Raw genomic sequence first — 26,891 nt, 5'->3', positions numbered from 1 at the left:
ATAGCACACATGCCAATATAATGTGAGGTAGTTTGCATTATGCCACCGGAAGAAGGGAGAGCGCGCCCCCAATCGCACGAAAAAAAAAAATGTTTTGAATATAACTCCAAGTAAGCATGTGTAATGCATCCGTACTCAATAGAATAGCGCCTTTTACATACCACGATGCGCGCAGGCTTCGTGGCAATGTCCATCGCCTATGAGATCTGTACTACAAGTTCCACTTGGGCGCGTATTGCCGTAACTAATCCGCTATCGCTCTATTTTGAAATATTGTAACAGGCGTGCCGTATGCTGCACAGAGGTGCAACATGGGCATGCGGTGGGGAGCTGGCATATATGCACAGTGAGGCCACGGGGACGGGCATTGCGGCGGAGGATCGGCCCATTGGACCTGTACTTCATGAAAGAGCGTTCCTATTTCAATTGATTCTATTGCGTAATCGCTCCCAACCCCTTTTTGTTGCGCATTAAGTGCACCTTCGCTCTCCGCAAATCCCTGCTACTTGCCACTGGGAGGCTGGCTTTTCCGCAATACTTAGGAGTTTAGTGGCTGAGCGCGCTTTACAGGTGAATTTTTGCCACCAGGATGAAATTATCACAAAATTCATCAAAACATCAGACATATAATCTTAGATTACATAGAAAAAAATTCTAAGAACCGTGTTTGGTCCCGCACAGCCAGCAATATATTCTGTTTTTTTCTAATATTTGTATCCAACCGAATAACCAAAATTCTTGAATAGCTTATTTTCTATTTGAATAGCAATACCAAAGATATAATATTCGAAATTTTCGCATTCTCGCACACCCATGGCGAAAATATGTTCCAAGCGTATTGTTGAGCTACCGTATTTGCACAATTTTAACGCACACCTCTCTTGAATAAAAATTGCATTGGAATTTACATACGCATTACAATCTTAACTAATTTTACTCAAAATCAAAAACTAAATTGATTCTTCTTAAAGAAAGAAGAGCTCAATGTAAGGTAGCAAGCCACACTGCCATTGAATGGATGTTTTTTTTTATGGTTTGCGCTGGTTTGCGGTTGCCATTTTCCAGTTTCCTGTAAGTGTGGCTTTTCTAATGCATTATTAGTTAGAACTGAAGATTACTTACTCTCTGTGGTCGGTAGACAGCAAAAAGGAGGTGTCATCACACTGCGATATCGACTAGCTGCTAAGATTCAGCTGTGTGCGCATCTGCGTGCCTTTGTACGTTCCATAACATAGTTTCAGCATGGCACGCATCAACTCAGGTTTTGTTACTTGATATGTGTGGTAGAATCGGCACCAAGTTATTTTTTGGGGTATTTTGGCGGTAATATAAGTGCACATTACAATCGGGGGCTCAGTAGAATCGTGCAAATATGGTAGTTGGATCATTGTAACAGCAAATTGTGCCAAGGAACACAAGGGACAAGAAAGGAGACGGGAACAATCACGAGATGCATTAAGTGTCCTGATCTTTTTTCTTGTCCCTCATGTTCTTTGGTGCCATTTTCCAAAAGTATGTATGACCACGTGTTAGTACAGCGCTGTGATCATGTGCTTGCCAGACACAGGGTGAAATAGAGAGGATGCTGCACTACTGCAAAGAGCATTTACACAGCAATGTGTGGATGGCTTGTGTCAGTGTTCCAGAGAAAGGTCCAGTGAACTTAGCAAGACCCTACTTTAGGTTGATTCGCAATGTAGGTATACTTTTATTATTAGTATTTGACTACCATTTACGAATTGTGAATGGGACATAACATGTGATCAGATTTATATGTTCTCAATAGGGGTGTCACTGCTGTCCTACATTTGTTATTTTATTTGCAAAAGCTCCATGCAAGGTGAAACTGAGAATTTGCATAATTTGGAGCAGTCGTTTATTATCTTAGCTTGACATAAAATTTGCCTTCAGGCGTCCCTTAACATGGATGGCCTGCACTTTCATTTAATAATCGGGTATTGTGACATCTGCACAGATCTAACAATCATTTGCAGTGACCATGTATTTAAAATGCTGCCTACAGTGGACTCCAAGTAAGCAAAACTCATTTAAATGGAAATTCCAGATAAATGAAACGAGGGTGCTAACATTGGTTGGCCACCCATGGGCACAGAGTTTATAAACTTTGTTTAAATGATATGCTTTTTGTTGTTAACTCTGGCTAAACTAAACTGGACTAAAACTGCTACCTACCTTATAGTGCATTTCACCGTCAGTGAAACAAGAAAAGTCTGAAAACCATATCAAATGGTAATGAATAGTTCAGGTAGTAGTGAATAGTTAGGGTGGTAGTGAATAGTTAAGGAAATCGAATCCATCACACAGTTGCAGGCAAGTTAAGGCAAATTACATTGACAAAGCTGCAGCAGTGTTTCCACCATGATGGCTTCACTAGGCGAGAAGGGATCCCTGAGGAGGAAGAAAATTAAACTACATTCGGGTTCCCACTACTGCTTTGTTCACTTTAGATGATGCCTTTGTTGCCTGCTCTGACAAGACCATTGGGGTACTATTATCACATAAGTTCGTGGTGAATTATTCGAGTGGTGATGACATATTAGGTATTACTGTTCCAGTGCATATTACTGTTTCACATCAGACTGCAAACGATGCAAGTTCAGAGTCTCCAAGGGCTCTTTTGAACACAAGCGCTGCACAGAGTACTTAAAGCTTTTGCTCGTGAACACTTAGCTTGTAAATAGTGCAAAAGAAGTTGTGATATTATAAGCATAGTGAAATGATGTCTGTTTTCTTCCACCTGCAGTAAAATTAGAAAGTTCATTGTCTTTCAAGTAAAATAATTATTATTGATTTTTGTATCCTTTGCCCAAACAGAGCTTTGGATAAACAGAACTCCTTTTTTCTGCCCTTTTGTTCTGTTTAAGCGAAGTCTGCTGTAGTTCTTAACCGCTGACTCTCTGTATTGAGTGTGGAATGTTATGAAAAGTGGAAAGAAGTCGCAATGACCAGTGTGTACGAGTAATGTTGAGGCATATTGCTTAGTGTTGGGCTTAGGTAAAATAGTTCATGCTGTGCCTTTACCATTGCATGCTTCATGCAATATCTTTGTCTCCTCTTGCAGTGCATTCGTCCAACTGAGGAAAGACTCGCAATGATGAATTTTCTTTTAAAAGCACCCATTCAACTGAGCGTGAGTTATTTTGTCTGTACACTACTGCATTGTAGTATCAGTAAGTATTGGAGGCATGTCACGCAGTTGAAGTGAAAAAGAAAAAGATGCGAAGTGCGGGATGTAAAATTGGCTGTCATTGCTTTGTGCTGTCATGGTAGGCTTTACAGTTCGCTGCCAAATTTAGTAACTTCTGTTGCAATAAGTTATTACAGAGTTGGAGAAATTGCTGAAGTCTGCTTACTCTTATGTGCATGTCTAATGTGTACGGAACAAATCTTCACTCGAGCCAGACTTGCTGCACAGTCATATCGAAAACATAAGTTGTGAAATATTATCACTGCCTGCACTACTTGTCATGGAAGAGTACATCCAGGCTTACATATTCTTTGTTCTTCCTTTCATTTCGTTAGGGGGGGGGGGAAGCATTCCTGTATATTCTGTTTCATGCAGTGTGGTTGCTATGGGGTTTTCTTTTTGTTTTTTACAAAGGATCGTTATGGGGTTTTTATAAGAGAGTACCGTATTTACTTGTGTAAGACCCGGACCATCTTTTTCGGAACCTTGGTAGGGTGTCAGGCATATGACTACCTGCTGAAACCCTGGTCACGAATGGTGTGCAGAATAATACAAAAACTGGCTATGCACTAAAGGCCAAACCACACATACGCTTGCCGGTGCGCCTGCACATGCACAGATGGTGCGGGATTGGTTTTACGCGTCTAAGCGTGACGCAAGCACGGATGTCGGTTCCAGACAGATATCGGGCTCTAGCTAGCTACCCTGCGTTTCCGTGTGCCTGGTTATGCAGCTGTGGTGTGGTCATGCGAGAATCTGCTTGTTCATTGCTTTTTGCGTTGGTCTAATGGCTATAAAAATAAAACAGTTGCATTTATCAATGTTTAAAGGGACACTAAAGCAAAGCAATAAATCAGTTTAGACTAATGAAGCATTGTTTGAGAACCCTGCAGGCAGTCATTTCAAAAAAATATTTTGATTATTAGATGAGAAAATGAAGGTCCAAGTATCACTATTTGAATTTTGCACCAAAACCCCAGCGCCAGTACGTCACTGTGACATCAGGGATTCCAAAATATGTTTTCGCATTTGGGCCACGTTGGCTGAATAAAGGTTCCCGAAACTTGCCATGTTTAATATTTGGTTCCTTTAGAACACAATGTAGTCGATCTGTACTGCTATATATAATTAGTAGGCCCTAGAGGATGCCATCAAAATGCAAGACGTCACAGCCCCCAGGTGCGGGAACTTAAGCAGGTGTCGCCACCCGTATTTCGTTCTTGTGCTTTTTCTGGCTTACCAAACATCTTATCGTTGTAAGAGTGGTGTTTTTGGTGTTGTAGAACGGTAATTTACTGATGCAGAAGAAATCATTTTTCACTTTAGTGTCCCTTTAAGCATATTAAAGCACTGTCAATAATGAAGCACAAGGCAACGTATGTAAAATTGTCCATCAGTTAGTCTAGTGGGCGGCATCTCTTGTAGGTGGAAACTGCCATTCCTTCTAAGGTGCAGCAAATGCAAGGCACGCAGGCGCAAGCTTGTGTGTGTCTGCAAGCTTACATGTGGTCCCGGCTCAACATACATGTTTGTGCACTGTTCACGAATAATGAAGTTACACTTCATTTTTCATGGATTTCGCTCTCGATGCTGCTTATGAATTGTTGCAGGTTCTTGCTTACCTCATTCCCGGCCACGGCGGCCGCATTTCGATGGGGGCGAAATGCGAAAACACCCGTGTACTTAGATTTAGGTGCACGTTAAAGAACCCCAGGTGGTCGAAATTTCCAGAGTCCTCCACTACGGCGTGCCTCATAATCAGAAAGGTTTTGGCACGTGAAACCCCATAATTTAATTTAATTTTTTTGCTTACCTCATTGGTGCACTTGCAAAGGTGGTTGTCCTCACTGCCATCCATGCCTGTTAGCTATTCCAGCAACTATAATACTTTTAGCGACGGTACCAGCTGATACCGAACGCTATGCATTCAAGGTGCAGTTTTAGGGAAACAATTTCCTTTTCATATTTCTGACCTTGAAAGCAGGGGCTGTGGGTTTGGGAAATGCGTTATATTCTGGTTTGTATATATTACCTGTTCTACCAGGGTCTTTATTAGAGTGTGACAGACTACGCTCTCTTTCATTTCTAGACATTCGGGTTTTCATTGAGCTATGGCACTATTATGACTGTCGTTCTTGGCGTGCTCATGGCATTTGCTTCGAAGCTCATAATTGTGGAAATCCAAGCCAACACAGGCTGATCTTGTGTCTCAGCACTGTCCATGAAAGATTGTGGGCAGAAAGAGTGGTAAGTCTTTTATTTTGTAGTAACTTGAGTATGTTGATGTAGACATGGCATTTTAAACACTGTGCATGCACAGGGCTGTCAATAAGTCGATGAACAAGTTTTTATGGGATGGCTGATATGTCTTTTGATAAGAAGTCCTTTTTATTTTCAGAAAGCAGACTGAACTATTCAATTGTACATTTAAATTTGTGTGTCACTTCTGTGCCAATTTGCAAGCACCACACTAGGGAACAAAGCAGAGGACTAGAAGGTATTTCTTGGTTTTATTAATGCGAAAGTATTGTATGCCCCATGAAGAAGAAAATCTAGCATTCGGTGTTATAATTTGATGGTACCAAAACCCACGTGACCAAGTAATGACGTCACATTCCTGGCGCTGGAACTGCTGCGGCTCACACTGTGAAATGCCACGGAGAACAGCCACGATGCCGGATAGGCGCCATGGCCCAAACCCAAAAAAACAACCTGGGGCGCCCCATAAATTGGATTGAGGTGGATTAAAGCGGATTAAGGTTGGTGTAAATTAGGCAAGGTGGATTAAGGTGGAGATTTAAATTAAGTTGATAATTTGGACAAGTCCTCATGCTCTTGCATCCAAATCACTTAAGAGGAGACGCTACTCGAAATAGTAACTTATTTTTTATTACTTGTACCAGACGTCTGAAAACTTATAATGCGAAAAAGGGGTAAGGCATGCAGACCCGGACACAATATAAGTGGACAACATGAACACCGACTATCAACTGAAGGAAACACTGCGGTGAAAAAAGAAAAAAAGACACAAAACTCCAAATTCAGTCAATTATAGAGTTTTCTATGCAGATCTTAAATATGGGATTACTTTTTGTGTAGCTGTGTGATGCATAACGGCAAAATATAGTCATCTTTGTGAGCACTTTTTTATGAACTAAATTTTCACAAAAAGAATTGTGCTGTATAGCTTGGTTAGCTCTTTGTAGATCACAAAGTGCCAATATCTAGCCAAACAGTGTGTGCAACTATGCAAAACGATTCGAGCATTTTAACAAATTTTTTTTCTCGATTCCCTGAAATATAACCTTGTACTCTTACAACTACTGCTTGGAGATATTGCAAATTCAAGTAGGTATCAGCACTGTAGAAATCTTCAAGAGTATGCATGCGAAATTTCATTAGTATAAGACTATTATAAATGTACAAAGTTATTTTCCTGTGATTGTGGAAAAAATTAGTTGAAGTGTCCTAATTTTTTTTCATAGTTGCAGTAATTTTAGATGCTCTTTGAATAGATATCAGCACTTAGCAGTCTACAAGGAGCTAAATAAGCTACAGTGCAATGCTCTTTATCAAAATTTATTACATAATAAAGTGCCCGTGGAATCACTCTATTTTGCCATTGTGTAGGACATAACTCAAGAACTATAGCGGCTACACAGAAACTATTTACATATTTGAAATCTTCTTGTAATGCTCTCTAAGTGGGTGGATCTTCAAATCTCTAGTACAAATATTTAAAAGATGCATTTTTGAGGAGAGTCTCCCCTTAAGGATACTTAAGTGATTGTCAACTTTTTCCTTTCCATATACATAAACTCTGCAGACTTCTCTTAATTCGACCCTGACAAGACTTTGCAAGTTGGTTGAATTATCAGATGAATCAAATAAAGAGAAAAGGAAAATATTGCCGGTATTTTCCGTCACGTCATTTAATCTCTTCAGCATTAGAATATGTAAAAGCATCCCATTATGATGCTTCTGCTGCGCTCAGACATGCTCATAAAGTAAACCTTGCAACCCTCATGGTCATCACCGTTGATCACAAAGCTGTTCGAATGCTGCAATGAGATATCTGCACTCCATAAATATTGAGCATTTTTAGAGACCTATATTACATGTCAAGACGTTGCATTGCAAATTGGTTATAGTTTTCATTATCGAAGGTGTCATCAAACATGTTGTGCCTTATAACCCTTGAAAAAATTGTGGTCCATATTTCACTTTCTTTTTTAAAGCTCCAGAATGAAGGGTACCAGTGGCCTTGAATCATCCTAAGTGTTGCTGTTGGCTGAATCTCTGCGTGAAGTACTTGGCAGCTTTCAGGCAAACAGCATCATGTTGACACCGTGTCAAGAAGAATGGTGCAATTTTCACATGTTTTAGTGGTTGCTCCTGCAAGCTTATATGATGGAGCTTGTGATATATTTCAGAGATTTACCTGTTTACTATTTTAGCTGTTTACTCTCATGCATTGTTTTGATACATCACCTCTTCGCTTGCCTATATGCTTCTGGTAGTGGAGGTCTGGGTGAAGCTTTGCTGAAGTTATATACAACAGAGATACAAAAAAAAAGGTCCCTACTATATCAGATGTTCTTTGCACAATATTTTCTCTTTTGACAATGTCCTGCTATCATAGAGCAGTTGTATGTGTGCAGACCAAATTGAGCGCCTTAAGTGCACTACACTGATGCAAAATGTAGTGAAAACTCAGCAGCTTCTTGCTTATGCATGATGGCATCTCTTACGTATAGCTCACAATTTGTGTTTTTGATCTGTCTGGGAGGAACTGCTTCATTTAAATGAATTCTGTGGTTATTTGAATTGCAGTGCTATCAGTTCATCAGCGTCACAATTAATTGTGCAGCACTGGTAAACAGAACAAAGAGGCACAGCAGACGATAGACAGTGCTGTGCGTAGTCTGCTCTCCCTGTTTGTCCACTGTACCTGTACTGCACAGTTAATCATAATAACAAGCCCGATCACTGCATTCATAAGTCAACCTCGACTAGAAGTTCAACTCTACTCAAGTAGAGGGCAATGCTGCCCCCTCGATTGAGGACCTTGTGCTTCAATAATGTACCTCAGGGATAATTGTGATGAGTCACTTGAAAAGTACTTCATGGCCCCAATGCATTTTAGCAGGCACTGAGAGGGCCTGGTTATGGAATTTTAGCTTGGGAATCTTCAAGAAGCACATTATTTAAACATTGTGACTGGAGCTCTTTAGTCACGCCGATTATGAAAGTCCTCATAGACTCAAATGTTTCAAAACCTGGACACAGTGATCAACGACCAGCGTGACGATGGCGATGGGGGGGGGGGGGGGGTTAATGCTGACTGCCGAGTCACCTATGGACAACAATATAAACTATGAAACAGCACTTTTTTAACAAGCGCAACAAGAAATTAATGTCTCGGCAGGCACTCAAGCAAAACTAGGTAAGCTGTATTTTTCAACAGGAGCTTTCTTCAGCCAGTTTAGTAATTTCATAGCAAGCAGTGGTGGCACGCTAGTCTAATAAACAACCTCCCCCAGAAAGGTGCCTGACATTGTACAGAGTTTGACATAGACGTTCGGAGTTGGTGTGTTTAAAGACCTCGGGCTGTGACCACTTAGGACAAGGTGCAGTGCTGCCCTCAGCTTTATGCAAACTGAGATAGAGTGTGGGGGAACGATTAAGATTATGAAGGCAAGCATCAAGCCCACTCTGGTGATGTCAGAAGTTCCACAGCTTCTGTTCCTTTTATCGTGAAACATTCCACTATGCCTTATTACTGATGAGTGAAATTTTTAGTCACTGAGTGATATGAAGTTCACTCCCTGCCATTATACAGTAGAATCTCGTTAAACAGAACCTCAATAGACCACAGATGCATTATTCCAATAAACAGGAGTTCTGTTTACCAAGAAAGATGTGCAGTAGTGCAGTACTTTGCTCTATCATACACCCTCTTAATACTGTTGTCAGAAATGTTCAGCATTAAGAAGTTAATGTAGCAGCTGGTTTAAATAAACAAACAGAAAACAACAAGGTGCCTGCCACTTAAAACATTATTCTGCGACCAGTATAGTCGCTGACCAATAATTCGGACTCAGCGGGTACTGCCTGCAAGTCGAACTAAAAGTAAAAAATAACGGATTCCCCACAAATTTAGTTACTTAATAGAACAAGAAAAAAGGTTTCTAAAGGCATTGCTATGCGCACATATGCTTGCCTGCGGCCTGGTGAGTCTGTATCCTTTGATTGTCGTGCTGTCGCTGCAGATAGACGAAATCATGGTTAATGCATGCACCAAGTCCGCATCCTCTGTCAACTTTTAACAGAAGTCGACTGCACTTTGATAGCCGAATGATAGCGGGGTTTTTCACAACATTAATTTTAAAGCGCTTCCCTGACTTATTATCCACCATCGTTCGCATAAACATCGAGGGTGGAATTGCCGCAATTTGAAGCTGCTTGATTCTGAGCAAAAAATACTCACAACAGCAACTGCTTTGGTATGTAACATGCAAATTTATGCCCTGGACACCCAATACATGCCAAGTGTCCAGCAAGAATGGCTTTCTTCACAGATCGGTACTAAAAAAAAATGCTATTAGAGGTTGATTCTGTAGTTCTGTTTAAGGAGACTTGCGAATATTTTGGTTCCGATTAAGGCAAGTTTTTTTGCATCATTCAAATACAAAACCAACCAACTGGTGCGCCTATTGTTCCGCCCAATCAGCAATTCCACTTAAGCAATTTCTGTTTGCTGAGATTCTACTGTAGTGGTAAAAGACATCTGCATGCACATTTCGTGTGAGCAGTGAAATGTTCTGGTTCCTGGCTCTTTGTGTACTACTTGAATGTCAATCATTGTAAACATTGTTGACTCACGTGTGTTTCGCTATTCACATATTCATGTTTCACTTGTCCAAGACAGTATGCTCCCGCCCACTTAATGTTTAGATATGATCTGCAATGCTCATGATAAGGCAGCAAATCACTTGACCGCATAATTTTTTGTTTGTGGTATAGTGATGTCTACTAAGTGCAAAGAGATCCACCGTGTGTATTTTCCTGTGCTTTCCATTTGTTCCTAATGCCATTATGGTTCCACCGTATGTTTTATAAATGGCATTATTTTGTAAGTTGTATACAAAAATAAAATATACAGGACAAATGTGTTGCATAAATATGTTTATTGCTATACAAGAGTAAATCCCTGAGCTTGCTTAGATGCGCAAATTTATTTCCTCTTAATCTCTTTAAAGCGTTTTTTTTTATTATAGGTGCCATTTTAGAAAACAGCCCAATTTTTTATTTGCTGTGTACATACAATGGCACTGAAAATGTAAATGTGTGCAGTACCTTTTTTTTCAAAAGTCCTGCCAGCAGGTCTCTAGGAAGGTAGGAATGGTGCATCAGAATAATTTCATAATTGATTTGAGATTTATATTTACTGGCATATGCATGCTATTGTATCAACAGTGACTGTCACATTTTGTTAATTGGTTATTAATGCGATAAGTAGGAATTGAAGCACAGAAGAATTCTCCCAATGACTTGCATACCTTGAAATTTAGAATTGTTGGGAAATACAGAGCTAAAGTTGATGCTTCAGTAGTGGTCAATATAAAAGGATGGTAGGATTTCATATTTAGGTATAGTTCATAAAGCGCAGCCGAAACTGCATTTGACGGCACTGCTTGCATGCATACGTCAGATTCACATGGCCATTTGAACCTTTTCTGACAGTTTTTTCTGCTGTGTACAAATCACTCTTGGAAGTACAGACATATTCATACTCCGCCACTTTACATGCTTCCTAATATTAGGCAGTGGTGTCATCAGAAATATTGAACGAATATTAGCATGAGCTATTTGCTGTATTCAATATAAAAATAGAGCAATCTCTTTACAGCAATACTCTCATATTTTCAATGTTGTAGAAACTCTTCTACATGCTTCTCCCACATAAAGTTATGACATTTAGCAAGTATGAAACCTCGGAAACGCTTGTAAGGTATTTTATACTGAAGTTAGTCTCAACAGCCGGACCTGGTGTCATTGACATTATCTTGATCGTCATGACACAGAGAAAATTGTGCTGTGTTTGCCAACTTTTATTTGTGATAAGTGTGGTTCTTTTAATGCAAGAAGCACGTGACAGACATTTGACAACTTTGAAAATATGTCACTACTGCTGTAATGCTTCATATTACAATTTCTCGAGTTTTCGATGCTGCTGCTTCCTCTAACAGTAAAAGCCACAGAAAAGTGCACTCTTACTCAGTTTCTTTAATTTGGCACGATAACATTTCGGCACATGACTGCCATGTGGGGCGATTCCGCAGGCAACAGGGGAGATCATAGTTCTGTGCACTGTATCGTGAGACAACCTTAGGAGTAGTGTAATGCTCTGCGTTTGCTCCTCTGCATGTGTGTTGTTCCTCCGAAATGTTATCAACACACCACCGCACACTAGGGAACAGTCACCCTCTCCCTGTCACTATGATGTAAGCAGTCTGGAATCACAAGCACTGGTACCATCTTGTGTGATGTGCTGTTGCAGCCTACACGTGCCATTGCCATGGGCTGGCTGTTGCGATGTGGTGGAATGGTACTAAAATTGTCACAGAAACAATCGCGCATAACTCTCAAAGTCAGCAATAGCTTCCTTGTGTGACCCTGCTGTCTACCTCCACGCCATGCCAAGATCCACAACATACTTTTTATGGACACATCAGCCGACACACTAAGCACAACGTAATATCTGTTCACTTCAAGAGGTGGGAGAGTTGATAGATTCGAAATGAGACATGGTGTTGACGGTCATGTCAATGCACACATCTGTGTTGGGTGCACGCCTTCCTTTGTATCTCCTCTCTTGTCTAGGTGACGTCATCGCAAAAGTTCTCCAATCGTGGATTACGCTCTCTACGCCTCAGCACCTGCGCTTACTCCTAGTCTCCTACTCTCCTCCATACATCCTGTTACCCTCTTTGTCTATAAAGCAAGAAGCACCAATGATCCAAAGTCGGTGAAGTAGCTAAATAAAGAAAATGCAAATGAGATGGTTTATGCTTAATGCGCCTGCAGCTGGCACAGGCACTAAGCCGGTAGAGAGACAACACTTGGATGAGAACACGTAAAATCTAAAGGAGGACACCATGGTGGGGTTCTATCCATCGACTGGTCCCCTCTGAATTAACGTGTGGCTCTGAGACCCCTTACATTTGATGTCGCAGTTACATTCAGCCGGATTCCCTGTGACGGTGTTAGCGTGAAGCAAGCGAGCCGTCATTGTACAGCTGTTGGTTTTTAGGAACCCCATCTCCTAGGCTAGAACAGGTGCACCTCTGAAATTTGTATGTTTCTGCAGCGTCTATTGTACTTTGAGCAGGTCTTATTTTTTTAAAGATTGCTTGTGACAGGTAGCTAAATTTGGCCTTTTCAGGTGTCTCAGAGACAGGCATTACCCATACAAAAAATCACGAAAGAATGAGTAACTAACTTTTAAATTATTCATTTGGGCATGTGTTGCAGTTGCTAAAATGAAGCTGGATAATAATTAAGTCTTGTATTTGCCGAAATCAGGAGGTTGTCCAGTTTCAATATAACCATCCCCGAAATGTGCCACAAAATACATAAATTTACTTTACAGGAAATAGTTTTTAATTGCATAGTGCAAAAACAAGCTATAATCGAAATGCCGATGTATTTTTGGCATATTTTGTCAACAGATATCACTATAAACTGGAGCTAGGTTCAGGATTTCGGTTAACTGGACATGACTCTGTTGTTATCTGGCTTAATCTTCTGCGATTTAATCATATCAATTTTTTAATATATATTAGTACTATTTATTTAGCTGGCATTGCAAACATTGCGATTTGTGCCCCATCGTCAGGTAATCCACATGAATAGGTATAATTGTTCTATATGGCATGGGTGATTAAAAAGAATCTGTTAGAAGTATCAAAGGAATGGTAGTATTCCTTTGTAACACAGGTCTTATGTTCTAAAATTGCTCCTGGGCTATGACGGACGCCGTAGTGAAAAACTCCGGAACGTTGTTCACCGATTTGGTGTCCGTGCACACGTTGGCTAACTTTTACACGTCCGGGAAGCATCCAGTCATTTATGTTCACGTGGGCCCATGAACTGTATGAAAGGTTGAAGGGAGAGATAAAGGCTGCGAGGGTTGCCCAGGTTGCAGGTGTTCTACCCTACCCTGGGGGTTGCAGAGCCCAGTTGCCTTGAAAAAAGTGCAGCAATAAGGCAAGCAGGTTTGTGTAAATGATAGGTCGTATGCATGCACATGAGGCGCATGTTCGTGCAAAAATTTGAACAGTTGACAAGTGTAATCACAACCAGCCATTCCAGTGTGAGCCGTGTTTGGCCAGAAGTCTGCTGTGTAACGACCACAGTAACACTTTACCAGTTATGGCATTACGGTCAGATTGTAGGAATCGCGTGCTGCTCAACGTAAGACAGAGCATGACTAAGGTTTGGGGCGCTGCCGTATGGCCGCGGCGGGCTTTCCTTTGATCTTGGCAATCTTTGCGGCAGACTGCAGGATCCAGGGCACGAAGGTAGCCACGCGAGTGTATACGCCTGGGTATCCTGGCAGGCCGCACTGGACGCCAAAGGACACGACCCCCACCACCTCCCACACGTCCTTGCCGTCTCGTTTCACTCGTACTGCCAGCGGTCCACCGGAGTCGTGCTGCTCATAGAAGAGTTCATGCCGTACGCAATTAGCCAAGGGCAGGTTTACATGCCTCTTTCTTCGGTACTGTTCTGGACCACACCGAAATTGTACAGTTAACTTCCAGAGCAAGGAAATTTGCTTAGCAAGTGAGAAAGAGGGAGTTTAGTTGGACCTAGGTACGTTAGCCTAGTGACAGGCTTCGTATACGCACTACTCCACGTGAAATGGTGATATATGACAGAATGGAAGCGAGAAAATCACATGCGCACATTAATGCATACACGCGTCCTAGGTGCCCTAGCACAAAAGTTATTTACCGAATTCAAGACTTTGTAGGTGTACGTCATGAAGCAGCATCAGCTCAGAGTGAACACCTAAAAAAGTATTTCCGAATGCAATCTATTTAGCTGATGGTTAAGTCTCCGTAGGGATAATGCAATTCCGCGGAAATTTACTTGAAGACCGCAAGAAACATTCAGAAAGGCGTTCCACTGGCTACCGTAACACTCCCCTTCTCCAGCAAAGCTTGTTGCAACTTTGGCAAATAATTCCAGCTAATATGGGTTAGCTCTTTAACAGCTGCTCTGCCATGTGACTCGCGCCTCATGCGCTTGTAGCGCGTGCAAGTGCTGAACCCGAACAGGGAAGGACGGGACGGGAGAGGACATGGCTTAATGCAAGATGGCCCAGGGAAAGAGAAAAAATAATAAAGCCATGTTATTGAATTGGCTTGTATTGTAAACCATACTGCAGTTGCCATGATTATTTTAAAATTAGGCGCCCATTTTCGAGAAGTGGGAATCGCGCCAAAAAGGAAATGCATAAAGCTATTTTTGTCAGCTTTATGTATTGTTCCCGTTTAATGCGTAGAAAGTCTACAATTACACATAAAACTTGGCTGCACCATACCTGACAGGCGTCGACTCCGCCTTCGGTGATGTTTCCTGCGCAGAGGAAGTCTTGGTCGACGCCGTGATGAAAGACTGTCTTGTAAGTTCCGAGGGTCTTGTAGAGCTTGTCGCATTGCTCATTGCTCACGAGGGGCACATCAGCTTCCTGAAGGTTTGTCTGCAGTTTCCCTCCTGCAGATCAAGTCCAGGGGAACGCACATACTGCAAACTTGACACCCTTGCCATCCTATGTGTAGTTAAATCATTTGTCCAGAACCACAAGAATGCTACATTGCCTCATGCCTTTAATTTTTGAGACGAGGTACTGCAGCTGTTTCGAAGAGTCCACCTCCTAAAGGCACTCGATATTGCATTAGGGGTACAACCGTCATTCCTCGAAGCCTCATATAAAGGAAAACTCTGTTGCTTTTTCTTTTTTAGAGCGCAACTCTTAGGCGTATGTTCCTGCGTTGAATGTCGGCGACCGTCGGCGTAACTGAGAGAACGAGCATCGCGAAGGATGAAAGAACGAACGCGGAGCGCAGCGAGGGATGAAACAGGGCGAGAGCGAGGAGGAAAGTGGAGGGGGAGGGTGCAGCGAAAGCATGAGGAAGAAAGCAGAGGAGGAGAGGATGGCGAAAGAGTGAGGAGGAAAGCGGAGTGGCGCACGAGACGTGCTCCGCGGCGGCGACCAGGCTTGCGGCGAGCGTGTCCACCGATACCATACATGGAACAAAGCGCCGGCGTGGGCTTCGGACCCACTGCGCATGCGCTACTTAGCCTGCGCCGTCGCCGCTACAGAATGCGCTCCGCGAGAGCCACGCGTTCCCGTGTTTACGCTTCCTTTCTGAACAATGAGCGACACAACCGGTGAAAATGCTTCGTCTGCCGCTGCTGCTAAACGAGCTGCCCAAGGAGAGGCTCAGTGCCGCCGCGGAGAGGACCCTGTTGTTCAGAACAAAATTCTTTGCCACAATATATCGCGAATTCAAAACAACTAAACAGTTGCGCTTAAAATTCGCATTAGGGAGTATCGTAATCGTCGGTGACCCCCTTTTTCTTGCGTTGCACCAGATTGAGAACTGATCTCGTCAACGTGAGAGCATGGAGAATGTTTCTCTGGATATTACCACCTGTATGTATGTTATTCTAGCTTTCCCTGCGTCATATTGGTGTCGACAAATGTATCACGGCAAACATAGTGCATTTCCCAAAGCAAGTCCGACGTCGCCGCTCTTCATCGCACGATCCGCCGCGGACAACAATGTTGTCCATTTCCGCGAGTAGAAAAACCTGGCGTCACCCTTTACCCTCTCGCAGTTAACCACACACACCTGAGAAACTCATGTCTTCTAGCAGACAAAGCTAATAATCTGGCCGACCAAGCAATTTTGCCTGTTCGCGGAACGAAATACACAAGCATGCGCGAGACGGCGGCTTGCACCCAACGGAGCACGACTGGTACCGTAAGTTTTCCGCCAACCACGCGTCCCTTTCACGTGCGTCTGTGACGCAGCTCGAGAGAGTTCCTCGACTTGGAGACGTTTATTTCACAGACGTTTCCGCAGCAGAGTAGCCTTCACATTGTGCAGTCATTCTTAGGTTTCTTTACTTACGCGAACTGTTGCTATCTATATGGACAGAGTCACGAAACAATGCCCATCTCAATGGGAGGAGTACCGCGGAAGAAGGGGAAAAAAGAAGACCTAAACAATACCAAGAAGGTTTACCTATACGGGGTGCCGGGAGGGAAAAGAAAGTTCGATGCCCTAATGCTCATTCAAAACAGTTTAGTCTAAACCTTAGTTTAGAGGGGGGGGGTCACTACAGATGCAATATTTTTTTTTTTTTTTTTTTGCATTTATGTCCACTTGTCAAATATCCGTGCCAGCAGCACGTTTCTGCAAGCCGCAAAATCGGACTTCCTTTTTCTTATACGGGTGTAACACTGCACACTTTTTATCGCGATCAAACCCGATCCGGGACGAACTTCTGTGCCGCGATTGGCTCCTTTTCGCAAGCTGCGCGAAAGAGCCAATCGCGGTCGAGAATTTCGATCCTGATCAGGCTTGATCGCGATCGAAAGTGGTAGTGTGACACCGGTATTATCCACGGGGGATCTCCTCGGTGGTGCACTTTGTATGCGCAACTGCATGGCGATAGCGACAAAACAAGAGCTCGTAGTTGTCGGGAAAACAAGCAGGTCGTCATACTTTCAACAAAGAAAAAATGGGTGGTTACTTCAAACAGCTTTTTTCTTCCTTGCAGATTTTCCTTCGGTAAAGTTTTTCTCTCCATCCTTTCCGGTAATCGATATTTGCCTGTCATCGGCATACGCATACTTGCGGGCAGCAGCAAGGCGTGGTAACTTGTGTGTTCACTTCAAAAAATGCCTCGACACCGGCCTTGAACAAAGCTTCGAAATTTTCGCCCCCGAAAATTTCTGAAATCTTGCTTTTTACAATGGCCCGTTGTCTTGCACCTTTTGGAATGGGTTCTTTTGTGTGTTCGCCCTATTCATGCCCACCGTTGTGTCCCCTGCATCGGAGGCGAAATAAATGCCCGAGTAAATTGCTCTAATGATCGCTTTTGTAGTTATTGAAAATATTCCCTCTTGAACTTTTGCTTCCTCATTCTCTGTGCTTTCTCTTATTACGTTCCTTTTTCATTACAGCAACCCACTTGCTGACGAATTTTCATGTGTCAGCCGTCGCCGCTGCGGCCAGTAGAACTCTACGCAGAAGGCTTTATTTGCCCTGCTAAGGTTCCTGCGGTCTACGGGCCTTCATGATCAACTTTTAAGAACGTCGCCACGTACCGCTCTGTAGCGTACGTGGTTCTCCCCTCCCCTCCTTCTGCTCTCTTTCTTTCTATCCCCCTGCCTCTTCACTCCCCCTCCCCCCCTCCTCCCTCATACGCGAGCTGGCGCGGACGCGTATCTTGGAGTCTACGCCGCACCTTTCGCCCACTTTTCCTTGGCGCGACGGTGAAGCTCAGTGTGTGTGCGTGGGGGAGCGGATCACCCCCGTGACACCGGTACCACCGTGCGACTTTTTAACCGCTGTGTTGCACTGCATTACCTTCGGAATCGGCCCACAAAAACGGGCTACGTTTAGCTTCCCAAGGAAAGCTCAACGCTTTTAAAAGCCATAGCTGTAGCTCGCTCCATTGCACTTTGAACGAAGTTGCGATTGTTTCACCCTGCCGTGAGCGCAGACGTTGGGGCTTCGCATACGTGTACGCACCGAACCCGTTGTGTCCCCAGCCCAGGATGACTCCCTGGTGGGCGTCGGGCGACTCGTCCTCGTCGGGGAGGCAGGCGGCCGGCATCTGGGACTCGCTCACGCCCGCGTCCTTGTGCAGAAGCAGCAGCGCCACGTCGCTGTTCTGCTGCTTGCCGTTGTAGGCCGGGTGCAAGTGGACGAGCTTGACCTTGCGCTCCACCGTCTGCGTCATGGCGCCGCGCACGCGGCTCTTGGATATCTCCAGGCTGCCCAAGCGCACGAAGAACTCAGTGTCATTCCTGCGTCGATCGAGGGAACGGTTGCGGAAACTTGGCGCCTTATTGGTAGACAAAGGGAAAGAAAAAGACGGTCGCCTGACTTCTCCCATTGCTCCTTATCATTATTATTATTCCATTAGCCTGTGCTTTGGCCTGAGCCCAGGACAAAACGAAGTTTTCCATGGAATGGCACTGATCGTAGAGAGATCATTTGTGTGTCTGCCATGAAGGACTTGTACGTATTATTTGATCCATAGAGGCGCTAGAAGGGAGTTGAAAGAAAGGAGCCGTAGTTGACACTTGTGTACTAGAAAAATAAATGCAAATTATTTCCAGCCGACCATCATATGCGCGGCGTACATTGAAATTTTAATACTATAGTTTTTCTCCGCAAGGGTACATAACTTAAGAATTTACCAGTCTTGGGGTAAGCACAGAAGTACGTAAAAGACAAGCCTCGCTTCCCCAAAATCATGTCGATCACGTCGAAACCAGATTTTGGGGAAGCAAGCTTCAGCATGAGTCGCTACCCGTCGTTTTTGTTTTCCTCCTCGATATAACGCTGCTGGACGCCCAGCCACTTGCCCCGTTAAGTGACCATGAGATGCAAATGGTATAACCAATACTCACGCTTTGTAGAAGCAGTGTGCTGCCGACAGAACCACCTGCTTCGTGATCAGGACCCCGCCGCACCAGAAGTTATCCACCTTGATCTTGTCTCGGAACACTGCCACCTGGAGAGTGAGAGATGTCTGCCAATGTTTCGCTAGGCTTAACATATCCTGCAAGCAACTCGGAAAGCGAAGTAGTTCTACGTGAATATGTTGGCGTGACGTGCTAGACCTTTGCTAGCGCAAGGAAAGCAAGCACACGAGAAACGCGAACGTCTAAGGTAAGAACGCTGCACCACTACTTCGAACGAATCAAGGATGCTAGAAATGTACGCAGTGGTGGATCACCTATGCCCTTTCTACTCTGCTGGAATATTTCATAGTCTAGTCCTCCATTCACCCTTCATACACACAATAGCAGCTCTGTTCCGATCTTTTGTCGCGAGACATTCCAGGTGCCCGTAAAGCATCGAGGCAGTTACGGTCCCGGCCGCTATATCTGTTTCTCTTATCGCACCGTCGTACCCTCTTGTTGTATGTGAATAATTAATTAAAATCGATCGATTCATCAGTCAATTGACTAAGCGATGTGGAGGCGTTCTAAATATGTTTCGCGTTGAAACAAGTGTATTTTCGTCGCGCAACGTTGCTAGCGGTGTGGCATTGGTTCGTCTACAGTCGCAGACGCTGTGTGCTGCTGACATAAACGCGAATAAGTAAAGCTAGCTTGCAATACGTCCTCATTTTTTTTACCGTTTTCGCCAGTGATACCGACATGACTCATTCTTGCGGGGCGCTGAGTTTCAGGGCCACAGCATGTTTATCGTGTATGTTGGAACGTCTGAAAGATGAGCAAGTTGGTAAGGATTCAAGGGGCTGAAAGGCAGGCGTGCAAACAGGGACACGAGTAGAACGAAAAGGACAGGGTTTGTGTTGTCCTTTAACGTTCTGCTTCTGCCCGTGCTTTCACGTGTGTGGTACCATGTTTAGCAAGTAATTGCATAGTGGCAGCACATCTCGACCTCTATTAGCGACACGTTAATATATCCTCATTTCCATTTACCATCATGTTTCAGCTTATAATGAAAGCATCTGTACCTTGACGAAAGGAACACCTGAAAAGCGCCTGCGAAATGAAAGCCGCGCAAATGTATTCGCTATCATTACCTTACGATAGACTGGGCATGATGCTTTCGACACTCCGTAGATGCGTGCAAGAGTGCTTAGCGCCTTAAATTAAGAAGCGTTTGTCAAAGCACGCTTCTCCGCAATACGGCATCGTGTGAGGAGAAGTTTCTTGTGCTTAGCGCCACAACGTGCTCGTCAAAGCTCGCTTCTCCACACCGAAGTATGTCCAGGGGAGAAGTCATCTTTAGTGCACGGCTCTATGACGTGTTCGTCAAAGATTGCTTCTCTACAATACGATGTTTTTTGTGGAGAAGCTGTATTTAGTGCGTGGCTGCCTAAAGGGTTTGCCAAAGCTCGCTTCCTCACAACACGACGCTTTCCGGGGAGAAGCCGCCTTTACTGGATGGGTCCCGAATGGGATTGTAAAAGCTCGCTTCGCCAAAATGCGACGCTTTGTGTGGAGAAGACGGCTTCAGTGCGTAACTCCTCAAACTGTTCGTGTAAGCTTGCTCATCCACAATGCGACATGGTAATATTTGAATTGTCCTGTGCGGTCTTATTGACGAGGCAACCTAAAGTTTGCCCGCGCGGCACCAGCGCCGAATGCTCCCCTAGCGGACCGATGGAAGTTTCGAGGGTCGTCGCTGCGCGAGCGCGCGCCCGTGATCTGTTCGGCGGGAGCGCTCGTGCTGGCTCGGGCGCGTTGTTTTTGCGATGGCGAGTGCGACCTCATCAGCCAGGAAAGGTGGCACGCAATACTGCTGTATTGTTGATTGCCATAACAGCCTCGAAAACACGAAAGGTCGAACGCCGCCCGTGAAATTCTACAGATTTCCGGGGAAGTGGTACGAGAAGGTCAGACGACAAGCATGGATAATTGCAGTGCGCCGAGTCAAGTAAGCACCATACTTTCGTATTCGCGTGCAATATCGCGGCTGCTCGATGAAACGGAATAGTGATATGCCTGTTTTTAGCGCCCAACCGTTTGTTTAGTCATGCCGCGCTGTTGAATTGTGTTGACATCCGCTGCTTGTTAGCGGTAAATGCATGCGTGTTGCGACGCTGAGCTTGACGACGCGAGCTCGATTCCCGGCCACAGCGGCCGCATTTCGATAGGGGCGAAGTGCAAGAACGCCCTTGTTACCGCGTGCTTTGATTTTTGTGCACGTTAAAGAACCCCCGGAGGTAATAAGTATTCCTGAGACTAACCATTACAGCGTGCCTCATAATGATTTAGTGGTTTTGCATGGTTTTGGCAGTTAAAACCCCCGAATTTATTTGATTCTACTGTGCCTTCACTCGCAATCGGCATGGACGAGCTTTAGAGAATTATTTCCATTTTCCAAACGCTGCAACTTAATTTACTAGTTGTGCAGGTAACGAAAGGGGACGCGCGCTAGTTTTGTCTGATAGCAGACAGCATTTAATGCAAGCCGCGGTCGTCGCGTGCGTCGGTAAGCGGCAGATCGGAAAGCAGCCGATCGAGACGTGCGCGTTATGTTTGTTGTTTGGCCATGCTTTCTAAGTTCACAATATCCAAGCTTGCTTTAAGGTAATTACCACCTTGCACATTCTTGCTGATTCACTCTTCCTGCCAAAAACCTTCGTTTCCTGTAGTAGCCGGCCATCGGTGCAAGCTTACTTTAGCTGTTCGCCCGACGAGGCACTAGATTTGCTTTGGTGAGGCATGTATCTCTAATGCTTACGCTCGTGCTGTTGGTCCTAAGGCCTGTTAGCGTGGTCTGGGTTCATTTCACGGAGCAGTCTGTACGAGCCAATCCTCATTAGCAGTGAAAACGCACCTTGCTGATTAATGCGATGAGTTGCAATGACTCCAACATCTGCATTGAATAAGGCGTGATATACACTAAATATTTATTGCAGCATGATTCAAAGCAATATGCGCCTATGTAGTATATAAATTGTTAATTTTGAGCAGATGTGTGTTTTGGCTGTTGTGTTCTAGGATTTCGTGCATCCTGGCAAGGAAACTGCTTTAGTGTTCTGGTGAAGCAGCGTACTGACCAGGACAAGGCAGACACACACATGAATACAAGACACTCGCTGTGCTTGTGTCTCTCCTATTTGTACTGGTCAGTGCGCTGCTTCACCAACACGGTATGATGATTAATCACCAACTCGCCCAACTTCCCACATTACTGCGTTAGCTTTATAATGCAGTTCTCTTCGTGCCACGCAGTGACGTTATTGGGGCAAGAAATAGGCATCAGAAGTTACAGGCACTAGCATCTCCGAATCACCATGTATTAAAGGCATGTACAGTTTGCCAAAAACAGCTTAATTTGTGATTTGCCTGAACCTAAGCCTGAGAGGGTATAATGAGCCATAGGCTAGGCCACGTTGTTGAAGGTGGGAAGATGGTCTTTCTCGTTGTGCCTAATAATTTGTGCCTAATACATGTGTTCTTTCTGTGTTCGCAGTGCTGATGACACTCCCTGGGAGCCATCCAAAAGCATGCGAATTTACTAAAACAAGCAGGCTTTGCGAAGCGAAGACATCGATAACGCTTGCCGTTGTTCGCTGACAGCTCCGCGCAAATCAGAACGAACACAAACGTGTAATTTACTAATGCTCCAGCCAAGAAATTTAGCAGCAAAAGGCGGAAGCACAAAATGAGAGCAGCCGTGTGCGCGCACTCAGCTACCGAGGAAACTAACGGCAATCGTCACCGTCCCTCCACATCTCTGCAAGTATGCATGACCGCTTTGTGCCTGCATCATATAGAAATAAAGTGGCTAAACTTCTGAACTTGGTGTATACCTCTAAATCGACATCGTATACGATCTTGGACACCTGTGACACGCACTTGGCTTTCACTGTCACATCACCGTCCACGATTTGTTGAACGCCGTACACGTGCGGAAGCAGACGCTCCCCTTTCGTGAGGTTGCCGCCACGAAAGAATCTGTCCGCGTCGGCAGCCTTCTTGAAACCGCATTGCAATCTCTGCGTCGCTGTTGCGCAAGCAGGCGATCTGCCGCCGTCGAAAACTGAGCGCCGTGAGAACGAGCAGCGAAGAAACGCGCGGGCGAACCGGCGTAAACAAAGCGGAGACCGCGCTGCATCACGTTTCCACATTGGGGGCGCTGTCAGGAGGCGCAGTAGCGCCGCCTGGCCATGGTTTTCTCGTCTATAGCGGAGAAGGTTACCACTGCAACACTAAGCGTTGTTACCGATAAACAAGTAAATAATTAAAGAGCAGCCGAGGCCAAACTTGGGTCTCCTCAATTTCGAGGCTGGTGCACAAACGGCTACACTTTCAGAGCATCTGCATGTGTTCTGAGGTCCTCATGCCTCGCAACGTAACGTACGGTGCACGTACACGCGACAGTTATGACGTACACGCTAGTTAATCCGTCATGGATATGGGGTGCACGAGAGCAAACAAAGATGCAACAAAAAATAAGATGGATGGAATAATCTTCTTTTCTGGCAAAAGCACGTTTCATTTTTTTTTTCTGATACGCCCCAGACACGGGAAGATAGCCACTTACCACGAACGGGTACTCCCCATGACTGCGGACGCTTCTTCCTCCAAGCACATAATGCACTGGGAACCGTTTCTTGTCGCCCTTGCTGGGGGGATTCCGGCCGCATACTGGAAAGCGTTTAGTTATCGTGCAATGTTGGCCGTCTGATGTGTATCGCGAAGCCGTTCTTATAAGTAAAAATGATTCGGCACTCGAACGGTAGCGGTAGCCTGAGGTGTGTTGTCGACGGCTATCGAGTACGACTGCGGCACATGTGCGGATGCCGCTGTTTGACGTTTGAAGTTTATTTGTCCTGCCTGCTTACAGGAACGGGAGCAGAGGCTAAAGGCTACATAGCCTGACAAAAGGCCTCTGCTCCTATTACAGTTCGGTACGCAGGCCGATATACATGACAAAATATTGTATCTCTAATCATTTCGAGCAAATATGTATTTCACAGTAGAGAAAAAGATCGTAAGAAAGAGAAGAAAGAACAAAGCAAATATCGTGTAAGTCTTATACATTCTCAACATTCACACAAGTAAGTGAACACAGGTGAAAAAAAAAGACATTTGTATCACCCTGACAAATGACCAAGTATGACAAGACAAAAACGTTTCATTATTTAAACAAACTCAATATGATTACGTGTCAGGATGGACTTCATCATGGTACTAAAATGTATGTGGTCAGAATCTATGAGACCATGTAAGCGATTTAGAAATGCCGGTACTTGGTATTCTACGTGTTGTTTACCATAGTTTGTCCTCAGTGTTTGTGTCATGACGGTCATCGTTGGTGAGGTCGTGAATAATTTGAAACAGACAAACATTAACGCGCTGCGCCTCTGCCGACCGAGTGCCATTGACGTGCGCACTTTTATTTTTTGCTGTGTCACCTTTTGGATCCCACCATCCGCAGTTGCAGGGACTATAGGTTTACCGCTCAAACGCCAAGGGAGTTTATACATTAGTTTTCGCAACTGTATTTGCGCTTGTTCTTATTTTGTGGGCGGAGGAAGGTTGTTTATTATAGTAGAAAGTGATTGTCAAATTTTTTTTTTTATTTTATTACGAGCCAATGACATCACTGTGGCGTCACAGATCACGCAGTATTCTCATGTACTGGTTCCATTCAGTGTGCGAGAAGCCTATAACAAGTAGCTGATGTACTGGCCGCTTGTTACAGAACTTCAAATACTGCGTTTTCCTATTATTAAAAACAATAACAGAAGAAATTTATTAGACTCGGCGATATTTTCCATAGTCTGGGACTTCCCGTTGAGCTGGTGCGGGAATTTAGAACTTGTCATTGCCGCCCACCATATTTATTTCTGGGAGAGAAAGCTTCACGTTTTGGCAATGTAGTTGGCAGTCCATCAGTTTAACTTCCCAATATGGCTTAGCATAATACTTGCTTTTTCTTTCTTTTTGGCTTAACTTGCACCACCGAAAGAAGGCAACGCTTCTGAAAAAAGTACGTGGCCTGCTTATAATGCCACACCTTGAGGTTGACGCTTCCACTGCAAACAATTCGTTCACGAAGACATGAAATACGTAACCGTTGCTGCTCGTTCGTTAGCGGACATCTTTTCTATTATGAGTGATGACGTCGCGCTAAGTGACATCGCTGTTATTAATGTAGAGTCTCGCCTTTTGTGTTGTTCTGCGCGGAAGTGACGAGCCCTAAAGTGAAAGCTCTAGCGCTCGAGACTGAGCGGACTATACACTATGGTACGGAGGACGCGTGGCGCAGTACGACGTGCAGTCTCGCAATTGCGCTTCTGGCGCCAGCGGCATAGCCACAGAGCACCTATAGGTATAGCTAATATAGCTTCATTTTCAGTGGTGCCATATTTTGAAACGAGGTGTAGTTGGCGTTGCGGTAATAAAGCGAGGTTGAAATTTCATCTGCGGTCACTCCTTCTGCTTAAGAAACGAAGGGCGAGCGAAGGGTAGTTATAGGCGACTGCGTACGTAGCCTGTTCTCCTGGAGTACGGCCAACATGCGGTCCTTGTCGGCAGCGGAGCGCTGCGGTCTCGACTCCCGGCGGCAGCACACGTGGTCCGGGAGCTCGCACGTGTTGGATCGCTCGCGCCGCGCCTCCGGGCACGACGACTCGGGGACGCAGCGGCCAGGCTGATCCGACGACGGCGCCTCGCAGTCCGAAGTCCGCATAGGCAAAGACCCTTTCGCTGGTTGCAAACAGAGACCCCGGGATGTTTTCGCTCTAACACGTCTGAAACAGCCATTTAATTTCAGCACTCAAGAAGCAAAATGGTAGGCCGCAGTCGTGCGCCATTGTAGGGCCCTCCATCTGCCACGTGCGCTCTTACTTTGCGATTAATTACAATTGTACATAGACTGGCCTTCCTTCGCATTAAAAAAGAAGACGTGAGCATGGGACGTGAGGCTTGTTTATTATGCCAGGTAACCTCAAGAACATAAGATAAGGAACAATGGACTCGGTCAGTCCCTATTGATAAGACCACAGCAACGCCGAGTGCTGATGGTCCCTCTTCTACCGTCGGACACTTCCAACTCTCCGGGAGGGAGATTTCACCCCCCCCCCCCCTTCTTCCTCTCTCACGCTCGGCAACCACAGACACGAAGGCTTGCGTGAATATCGGAGACACTTCCGGTACAGCCACTGTAACTCCGGGCAGGGGCGGCTATAAAGGCGATCGAAGGGGGGCAGCCGACGTAGCCACATGCTCTACTCACCTCCCCTGACCCTTTCCCAACAGTAAAATCCTGGAGCCGCCCCTGCCACCAAGATCGGCGCGATCACTCGCTAGAGCAAGTTTCAGGTGGTTCTGAGAACTACTGCCTTGTGTGCAGGAAACAGGTCATTCATTGCGCCCACCATATTCACTCCAATTTCTTAATATCACTTTGTCTAATCACCTGTCAGTTCTGACTGCGTTCTCCTTATTTTTGCGCACTTTGTTAGCATGTTACTGTGATACCAGTTATCTGGGCCCATGCATATTCACAAAAAGCTCTTGCGCTAGAAGTGTTCGGAAGAGCAGATTACGACCAATCCCTATGCTGGACATGTTATTAGCGAAGGCCGCCCACCAATGGCAAAGAGCACTTACGAACGAACATCTTTGTGAATTTGGCCCCTGATCTGCGCATTACATGTGACCTGCACAACATCACTTCACCTCAGCCTCAACTAAGGTATCAGCTACTCTCGCATGGACGCCTACTCAATACCCCTATCTTTAGCTTTACTAATACCATGTTTCGTTCCATCGCTTGCTCTGCAATCCTCATATTCCATTCTGCTTTCTTTGTACTACGCCGCACAGTTATTTATATAGATGTGCTGTTCCTCTCTCATTTAAAGT

At 44.7% G+C, this 26,891-nt stretch overlaps 2 protein-coding genes and 1 long non-coding RNA gene across 5 annotated transcripts in view; 2 read left to right on the top strand and 1 right to left on the bottom strand.

Annotated features, from left to right (window-relative positions):
- The window catches only part of LOC126537139 (uncharacterized), a 57,083-nt gene that overhangs the window by 25,195 nt on the left and 4,997 nt on the right, over positions 1 to 26,891 (top strand). For 2 of the 3 annotated variants that reach the window (XM_072287832.1, XM_072287834.1), the window contains 3 exons: positions 3,083 to 3,151; positions 5,298 to 5,455; positions 7,447 to 10,379. In XM_072287832.1, the coding sequence (XP_072143933.1) occupies positions 3,083 to 3,151; positions 5,298 to 5,408 (180 nt within the window). In that variant the 3' untranslated portion in view covers positions 5,409 to 5,455; positions 7,447 to 10,379. Of the gene's footprint in view, positions 1 to 3,082; positions 3,152 to 5,297; positions 5,456 to 7,446; positions 10,380 to 26,891 lie in introns of those variants that run through there. The other variant, XM_072287833.1, reaches the window with a different exon arrangement.
- Positions 10,382 to 25,721, bottom strand: LOC126537145 (mite allergen Eur m 3-like). The gene is made up of 6 exons (XM_050184305.3): positions 25,512 to 25,721; positions 23,560 to 23,663; positions 18,936 to 19,039; positions 18,049 to 18,326; positions 14,823 to 14,995; positions 10,382 to 13,928 (listed from the first exon to the last, which is right to left on the bottom strand). Exons 1-6 carry the CDS (start codon positions 25,711 to 25,713, stop codon positions 13,704 to 13,706), a joined length of 1,086 nt encoding a protein of 361 aa, XP_050040262.1. The 5' UTR covers positions 25,714 to 25,721; the 3' UTR covers positions 10,382 to 13,703.
- Positions 20,612 to 22,813, top strand: LOC140217098 (uncharacterized). Its single transcript, XR_011893597.1, has 2 exons — positions 20,612 to 20,940; positions 22,486 to 22,813. It is a non-coding gene; the product is annotated as an uncharacterized lncRNA (long non-coding RNA).

The sequence above is a fragment of the Dermacentor andersoni genome, chromosome 4, assembly GCF_023375885.2.
Source record: "Dermacentor andersoni chromosome 4, qqDerAnde1_hic_scaffold, whole genome shotgun sequence".
Classification (NCBI taxonomy): Eukaryota; Metazoa; Arthropoda; class Arachnida; order Ixodida; family Ixodidae; genus Dermacentor; species Dermacentor andersoni.
Note: the sequence above shows the minus strand (reverse complement) of the source record. Positions and strands in the feature narration are given on the sequence as shown.

Bases quoted from the DNA above. Each gene is read 5' to 3' on its own strand.
- LOC126537145 (XM_050184305.3), bottom strand. From the start codon at position 25,713: ATGCGGACTTCGGACTGCGAGGCGCCGTCGTCGGATCAGCCTGGCCGC. The intron at 23,664-25,511 runs GTACGCAGTCGC...AACGCTTTCCAG, and splicing joins ACTCCAGGAGAACAGGCTAC to TATGCGGCCGGAATCCCCCC. The intron at 18,327-18,935 runs GTGAGTATTGGT...CGATCGACGCAG, and splicing joins GCACACTGCTTCTACAAAGC to GAATGACACTGAGTTCTTCG.